Source organism: Lactuca sativa, chromosome 3 (genome assembly GCF_002870075.4).
Source record: "Lactuca sativa cultivar Salinas chromosome 3, Lsat_Salinas_v11, whole genome shotgun sequence".
Classification (NCBI taxonomy): Eukaryota; Viridiplantae; Streptophyta; class Magnoliopsida; order Asterales; family Asteraceae; genus Lactuca; species Lactuca sativa.
Window position 1 is genome coordinate 149,946,026 of NC_056625.2, and position 8,837 is coordinate 149,954,862.

General features: G+C 38.2%; 3 protein-coding genes across 3 annotated transcripts; all 3 read right to left on the reverse strand.

Moving 5' to 3' along the window:
• On the reverse strand, positions 1–3,195 carry LOC111877848 (receptor-like protein 46). The gene has a single exon (XM_023874350.2). The coding sequence runs from the start codon at positions 3,193–3,195 to the stop codon at positions 1–3; it is 3,195 nt and encodes a 1,064-aa protein (XP_023730118.1).
• A 1,506-nt stretch (positions 3,196–4,701) lies between these two features.
• LOC111877842 (receptor-like protein EIX2) lies at positions 4,702–5,763 on the reverse strand. Its single transcript, XM_023874344.1, has one exon. The coding sequence runs from the start codon at positions 5,761–5,763 to the stop codon at positions 4,702–4,704; it is 1,062 nt and encodes a 353-aa protein (XP_023730112.1).
• A 352-nt stretch (positions 5,764–6,115) lies between these two features.
• On the reverse strand, positions 6,116–7,021 carry LOC111877841 (probably inactive leucine-rich repeat receptor-like protein kinase IMK2). Its single transcript, XM_023874343.1, has one exon. The coding sequence runs from the start codon at positions 7,019–7,021 to the stop codon at positions 6,116–6,118; it is 906 nt and encodes a 301-aa protein (XP_023730111.1).
• Positions 7,022–8,837: the final 1,816 nt, after the last annotated feature.

An 8,837-nucleotide genomic window follows, 5' to 3' on the forward strand; every position in this document is an offset into this window, starting at 1 on the left:
CTATAAGGCTTCTCTTCCTCTCTTAATCTTGGCAACTCTTACCACAACTGCAACATATATCCTGTCCATGATTTCCTCAGCAAACATAAAAAGCTTGTGTCTCCACTGCTTCTTGAAAAACAAAACTCCAATAACACCCCAAAACCCTGTTGCAAAACCACACATTATATCCGTGTAAAACCATACCTTCATCGGCCCATCAGGCGTTTCATCTTTCTTCTCATGCGTTGTTGGATCTTCATGGCTTGAGCAATTCTTTGGCAATGGAGCTCCACATAGATCTTTGTTCCCAACATATATTGATGGATCATCAAAGGTCTGCAATTGATTTCCTTTTGGAATTTGTCCAAACAAGTAGTTGTGTGACAGATTCAAGTGGCTCAAAAAGTTTAAATTTGCCATGCTTGGAGGGATTATCCCAGTCAACTCATTTTTTGAAAAGTCGAGAGATTCCAATGATTTCATGTTTCCAATGCTGTCCGGGATGCACCCAGTTAGATGATTATTAGACAAATTGAGACCCATCAACATAGAAAGAGCAGTTAACTCAACTGGTATTCCTCCGACAAGTTGATTGCTTGAAAGATCCATGTTGAAAATCATTTGCCAAGTTGTTGTATATTCACGATCAACACCTTTCACAACTTGATTCACATATTCCTCTTCTAATTCCTCACCGACAAAAAACCCATCTAGATTATGGTATACCATGGATTGCAACCTTCCTACACACCGAGGGATGGATCCGGTTAACTTGTTGTGTGCGATATCCAACATTTGAAGTTCTGAAAGATTACACAGAGATCGAGGAATTCTACCCGTGAAGTTATTCCCACGCAACCTTAAAAACATCAATTGTTGAACTTTTTGTCCAATCCATTCTGGTATATTTCCAAAGAATTCATTATCACTCAAATCTAAGATACTTAAACCTTCTAAATCACCCAATTCTTTAGGAAGTTCACCACTAAACTTATTGTCATTCAATTTTAACCCTTCCAATGATGAAGAAAAAAGACTTATAAATCTAGGAATGACTCCAGACAACTTATTTGAGCTAAATCTCATGCCCTCCAACTTTTGCAGATTCGTAAGACATTTGGGAATTTTTCCAGTTAACCTATTTCTTGAAAGATCAAGAAGGAACAAATCTGTCCTTTTGCACAATGACCTTGGAATTGACCCATTGAAAAGGTTATCTTGTAGAAATAATCTCGGGTAAAATCCATATCCAGACACCACAAATTTCCCCATATTAGGAAGGTTTGTCAAAGGACCGATGAGTTTGTTTTGAGAGAGATCTAAGAACTTGAAGGGCATCTTGCGCAGCCATGTGGGCAGAGGTCCCGAAATTGAAGCATTTGACAATGTCAACTCCACAAGCGTCCTTTGATTCCGAAGCCACTGCGGGAATTCACCTCCAATCTTGCAAGAACTGAAACTAACCAATTGGAATGGAGGTATCCACCCGTGTGAAACCTTGAAAGTTAACCTGGTGTTAGAAGAAGTATCCAAGTGCTTCAACATCGAAATATTAGCAAAATGGATTTCAGAAACTACTCCTTCCAGAAAATTGTTAGAGATATCGAGAGAATGGAGTTTTGGAAGTTGTGTAACTGACACCGGAATAGTCCCATTTAACCTATTTGAAGACAATGAAATGGCTTGTAATGAAAAATGTCTTCCTAGAGATTCTGGAATTGGACCATTCAATAGATTAAAAGAAAGATCAAGATTGGAAAGTCTCCCAAGGAATGTTGGAATAGGTCCTATTAATTGGTTATGAGATAAATATAACACTTCTAAAAATCTTAGCCTTGTTACAGATTCGGGGATTGGGCCTGTCAATCTGCAACTCGATAGATCTAATTCTCTTAAATTGGCCAATCTACCAAGTGATTCCGGAATTGTACCATGCAAACTACCAATTAAATTTAACATCTCCAAAGCATAATCAGGGCATTCTGATATGTTTTTCTGTGACTCGATCACTTGTGCATCAAAAGGATTGACTGCGATACTCAATTCTTTCAAGTAACACTGTCCCCAAATTCCAACATGCTCAATCTGCTTAAACTTGTTATCAGAAAGATCAAGCTCTAGGAGGTTAGGCATAATGGGTACTGATGAATTCAACTTGTTTCCCCAAATGTCAAGGACTCTTAGGGAACTGATGTTTGTTAAAGCAGATGGAAATATGCCTTCAATTCGATTACCACTAAGATCCAGGTACTGGATGTTACAAAGTGTACTGAAATTGAGATGATGGGAAGATAGATGGGTGTTATGAAGCCCACAATTTCTCAAATGCAGCTCTGATAAAGATGGCATCATGTTTAGCAAGTCTGCAAAGCTCCATGCCAAACTAAAATCAAATCCTGAAAGATCTAGGAATGCTAGGGATGTCATGTTTTGAAAAATGCCAGGGAGTGGACCTTTGATATAATTGTTGGAAAGATCCAGGTGTTCGATGTTGGGAAGTATTCTACTCGAATTAAGAGATTGACCAAGATCAGAAAAGTAAAGTTGACATGCCTGCAAACTTAACACTTTTAAGGAAGGAATCATGTAAAGCACCATATCCGCATGCTTTGCTTCAATAAGATTCAAGAAACTCAAGTCGAGATGCTTGAGTGACGACATGCCAAAAGTCCATGCCATATCATCTACCATCAGCTCTCGGTTTGAACTCAGATCAAGAACTTCTAAATTAGAAAGATTTCCAATATGATGAGGAATCATACCTTGGAAATTACCATTAGAAAGATTGAGATAAGTCAGCTGTTTCAGTGATCCAATGAACATAGGGATATTTCCTTGAAAAATGTTCCAACTCATATCCAAGTATTTGAGATGCCTCAATTCTGCCAAAGAAGAGCTCACCTCATTACCAATTAAGTAGAAGTTTTTAAGAAGAAATTCAGCTTCCGAGTCTCCTCTGAGATGAAGGCTCTCCACATTTCCTGTGACACTGTCACACTTGATTCTTCCCCACCTGCAACAATCATTGCCAACCCATGATGACAACATTCCAAAGTCATCTTGGACACTCTCTTTGAACTTAAGAAGAGCAAGTCGCTCTCGCTCAGAGCAAACTACACTCGTATTTCTAACACCCAAACAAGTGTACGTGGTTGCACTCAAGAAAATACTTAGGAAAATAATATGGAGACCCAAACCCCGTTCATTCCCCATTATAAACCCGGATTTTTTTTAGTTTTGAAAAAAAAAAGGAAGTGAAAAGATGGATTGTTATGATGAACTAATGCATTCTGATGAGTAAGAAAGTAATTGATTTTATAAAGCCAGAAATGAGAAAAAGCTATTATCATGGAAGACTTGGTAGTCAACTCACAAGTCGTGGAAGACTTCCAAAATTGAAATAAATAGACAATTTTGTATGGACGTACTCTTAATTTTTCTCCTAGGGTCCCACCAACTGATAGGCAATTTGATAGGATGCCGTGACAAATCTTCCACCCGATGGGATTGTATCATTGATTGATCATTTGTTTGACAAAAGTATATGAAGAATATGCTCCAGAAGAGTTATTCCGGCAACCCTAAATTAATCAATTTCAAGAAAATTTATTGTTATATTGCGAATTTGCGATCTGATCTACGTTTAACATAAGTAAATTAATTCCTATAAATGCTTATACTTTGATTATGATTATGAAAGGTGAAATCAACCAATCTTAGAATCGAATCAACTTCAAAGTTGCACAGAATATGGCCCACCAAAATTTTGTTGGAATATAATTCCGGTTCAAACAAAAAGGGTTTGAGCGCCTGATTTCATCATATCCAGCCAATGAAATAGATTGTACCGAGAACATAACAACATAAGGAGCGTTTTTTTTGGCTTATGATGAATTCAATATGTTGCAACCCCATATTTTTTCTAGTACAAAATTTGAATTATCTACAAGATCAATCAAATCACTCTTTATTTTACATTAGGAAGGAAGCAGATTAGGAGAACAACTCCTGATGTTTATGTTTCTAGATTATGCCATATGGCAACAAAAATGATGGAGATGAAGTAGAGCAACTAAAGGCAGTCTTGACATTTGGCTGTTTATGCATTTTGTAACAAGACCTATTAATTGCTACCAATGACCAATCGTACCCGATTATCTTCAAAAAGACCATATATAGCTGGATACAAATTTCTAAATGCATACAAATAGCAAGTAACAAAGAAGAAAGAATACAATGATAAAAATGGAAAAGAAACAAGAAAATAGAGCATAAAAAGAAGAAGAACCAAAAGATGAGTTTTTTCATACAAATAAACAAAGTGAACTCATGATTAAATTTCAAGTGTCCCAAGTGTTCAAAGCAGAACCAAAACGACAACACCGAGACCAATACCATTATAGATTCACACTAACCTAAGCAAATCTAACTTGATCTTGTATAAATATCAAATCGAATGTAGAGAGGAGGGTGTTTCAAGTTGAAATATACCACTCTTGGTTTTGTGAATTACAACGGAATTAAATTCCATATTAATCTAATATGGGAACTTGATCTTTATATAAATATCAAATTAAACAAATATTTCAAAGTAAATATTTTTATACGACCCTTAATACAGATATAGAATCCAAATAGTAGTATAAATAAGCACGGTAGTATTATTAAACAGGAAAACACTTATAACATATATTCATAATTATCTGGATTTTAGATTATCTATAATGCTTCTCTTCCTCTCTTCATCTTGGCAACTCTTACCACAACTGCAACGTATATCTTATCCATGGTTTCCTCAGCAAACATGAAAAGCTTCTTTCTCCACTGCTTCTTGAACAACAAAACTCCAATAACACCCCAAAACCCTGTTGCAAAACCAGATATTATGTCTAGGTAAAACCATACCTTCATCGGCCTAAGTGTTTCATCTTTCTTCTCATCCGTTGTTGGATATTCATGGCTGGAGCAGTTCCTTGGCAATGGAGCTCCACATAGATCTTTGTTCCAAACATATATTGATGGATCATCAAGGGTATGCAATTGATTTCCTTTTGGAATTTGTCCAAAAAAGTTGTGTGACAAATTCAAGTGGCTCAAAAAGCTTAAAGTTGCCATGCTTGGAGGGATTATCCCGGTCAAATCATTTTTTGAGAAGTCCAAAGATTCTAATTTCGTCATGTTTTCAATGCTTTCTGGAATACGCCCACTAAGGTGATTATTAGACAAATTGAGACCCATCAACATAGAGAGAGCAGTTAGATCGATTGGTATCCCTCCGACAAGTTGATTGCTTGAAAAATCCATATTAAAAACTATTTGCCAACTTGTTGTGTAGACACGATTAACACCTTTCATGACTTGATTCACATATTCCTCTTCAAGATCATCACTGACACCACCCTTGCCACCGGTATCTGATACCATGGCATGCAACCTTCCTAGACACCGGGGGATGGTTCCGGTTAAGTTGTTGTATGCAACATCCAAAACATGAAGTTCTAAAATATCACACACAGATCGAGGAATTCTACCCATGAAGTTATTCCCACGCAACCTTAAAATCATCAAATCTTGAAGTTTTTTTCCAATCCATTCCGGTATATGCCCAAAGAATTCATTATCACCCAAATCTAAGATAGTTAAACCTGGTAAATCCCCCAATTCTCGTGGAAGTTTACCACTAAACTTATTGTCATTCAATTTTAACCTAAGCAATGATGAAGAAAAAAGAGCTATAGATTTGGGGATGACACCAGACAACTTATTTGAACTAAATCTCATGCCCTCCAACTTTTGCAGATTCACAAAACACTTGGGAATTTTTCCAGTTAACCTATTTTTGGAAAGATCAAGAATGACCAAATCTATCCATCTGCACAATGGCCTTGGAATCGACCCATTGAAAAAGTTATCTTGCAAAATAATCTCGGGTAAAATGCATATCCAGACACATGAAGTTTCCCACCATTAGGAAGGTTTGTCAAAGGACCGACGAGTTTGTTCTGAGAGAGATCTAGGAACTTGATGTGCATCTTGTGCAGCCATGAGGGCAGGGGTCCCGAAATTGTAGGATTGGACAACACCAACTTAATAAGTGTCCTTTGATTCCGAAGCCACTATGGGAATTTGCTTCCTATATTGCCAATACTGAATATATCCACCCATGTGAAACGTTGAAAGTTAACCCAGTGTTAGAAGAAGTATCCAAGTGCTTCAACATTGAAAGGTTAGCAAAATGAGCTTCAGAAACTAATCCATCTAGAAAATTGTTAGAGACATCTAGAGAATGGAGTTTTGGAAGTTGTGAAATTGACACTGGAATAGTCCCGTTTAATCTATTTGAAGTCAACAAAATGGCTTGTAATGAAACAAGTCTTCGGAGAGATTCTGGAATTGGACCGGTTAACTTGTTATGGGAAAGATCTAATACTTCTAAAAATATTAGCCTTGTTATAGATTTGGGGATTGGGCCTATCAATCCACAACTCGATAGATCTAATTCTCTTAAGTTGTCCAATCTACCAAGTGATTCTGGAATTCTACCATACAAACTATAATCTAAACTCAACCTCTCCAAAGAATATCTGGTGCATTCTGATGCATTTTTTAGCGAGTGAATCATTTCTACTCTAAAATGATTGAATGAAACACTCAATTTTTTCGGTTGACATGGTCTCCAGATTCCAACATGTTCAATCTGCTTTAACATGTTCTCAGAAAGATCAAGCTCTATGAGCTTAGGCATAATAGGTACTGATGAATTCAACATGTTTCCCCAAAGGTCAAGGACTCTTAGGGAACTCATGTTCGTTAAAACAGACGGGAATATGCCCTCAATTGAATTGCTACTAAGATCCAGGTGTTGGATGTTAGAAAGTGTACTATAATTAAGATGAGCGGAAGATAGATGCGCATTATGAAGCCCACAATCTGTCAAATGGAGCTCTGGGACAGAAGGTATCATGTTTAGCAAATCAGCAAAGCTCCGTGAGAAACTAATATCAAATCCCATGAGATCCAGGAGTTGAAAGGATGTCATGTTTTTTAAGGGAGAACCCTAGGCTGTCAGGCATCACACAATCAGGCAATTTTATCATGCAATTCCTGAAGATCCCTAGCCTAGTACTAGCATGTTGTTCTAACACATCACAAAATCAAATAATCTGTAAGGTATTTTGGGGTCTATCTACGAGCTCCGGTTGATCGTACGCCTGCGTCCTCCTTATTTTATTTTGAAAAAACATTTTAAGAAAATCGTTTTATAACCTTGTCCTCAGTTTGACACTGGAGACACAGGAGTGTTTCCTCCAATTCACTCAAACCAAGGCTCTAATACCAACTTGTAACACCCAAAAAAAATCATGCCAAATTTAAACTTTTTTTTAAAACATTTCAAGGCACATGATTATTACAAAACTTGTTTTCAAAATAGTATATTGTCAGAGTATCCCAAAATCAAAACATAAAATCATAAAATGTGAGGAGCGGTACTATCACACCTTCGCCTTCCCGCGATCATCAGAAGTACCTGAAACAATAATCGATAAATGTAAGCTCAAAGGCTTAGTGAGTTACACCCAAAATACCAACGCCATACAGATATAACCATGTCATTCAAACATATAAGCAACAATATAGCATGCATAATGAGTCATCAGTCTGACTGGACCGACTCCCGGTCCTCAGTCTATCTGGACCGCTCTCCGAGCCCTCAACACGTCTGCACCGCCCTCCTCGGGGCCTTCAGCCTATCCGGATCGCTCGCTGGGCTTTCGGACTGACTAGATTTGCCTAATTCGGGCCTGCAATCTACCCAGTCCGCCCAGGGTGTCTTGGCTTACAGCACACATCAGCACCTGCCTCAACCCTTTTCCCTAAACCAATAAACATGTGCACATAAATATCATACGCTAGAATGCAATAACAGATAGCCATACAGATCTAACCGATCTTCAGGAATTGCATGATAGAATTGCAAAGCTCCGTGACCAACTCGCCAAGCCCAAGGAAATCTCCATCGGACCAAGATAGTCATACAGATCTAACCGATCTTCAGGAATTGCATGATAGAATTGCAAAGCTCCGTGACCAACTCGCCAAGCCCAAGACAATCTCCATCGGACCAACTAGGCTAGGGATCTTCAGGAATTGCATGATAGAATTGCAAAGCTCCGTGACCAACTCGCCAAGCCCAAGGCAATCTCCATCGGACTCGCCGAGTTGTTCATCAACTCCTCGAGTTGATGGCCATATTCATTTGACTCGCCGAGTCAACCTTGCGACTTGCTGAGTCCCTTCAATCCTTCATCCATATAAATGCTTTTCAGGCCATGCAAAGAATCCATACTGCAAATCTGAGCTCCTAGGGCATGTTTATCACGTAAAGTTGCAAACTTTACGTGCATGCAATATGATAATGGCCCAAAACAAGCTAAAGGAGTGGCTTAAGGTAAGGGAAAGGCCATAGATCAACAAAGACTAGGACTTTATGACAAAGAGAGGCTAAAGGAGTCCAAATTTGGGATTGCAACCTCAGATCTTGACCTAAATCGGATATCCACTCCAAAACCCCAAAAAGGGATCTAAACCCATAAATGAAGAGATCTAACCAAAGGGGAGTGAAGGTAACAACTTGTTACCTTCAAAACGATGCCAAGACCGAGAAGATTCCGAATCTACAACAGCCCCTTGCTTCACACCTCTTGAACTCCAAGCCCTTTAGTCCAAGAATCTTATTTCAAGATAAGAAGCACACAAAATTAGAGGGAAAGCACAAATTAGGGGTTTTGAATTCGAGGGATGCAATAAGAGAGGCTAGGGAGAATAAGTGGTCCTCAAATAGGGTGCAAATCCAC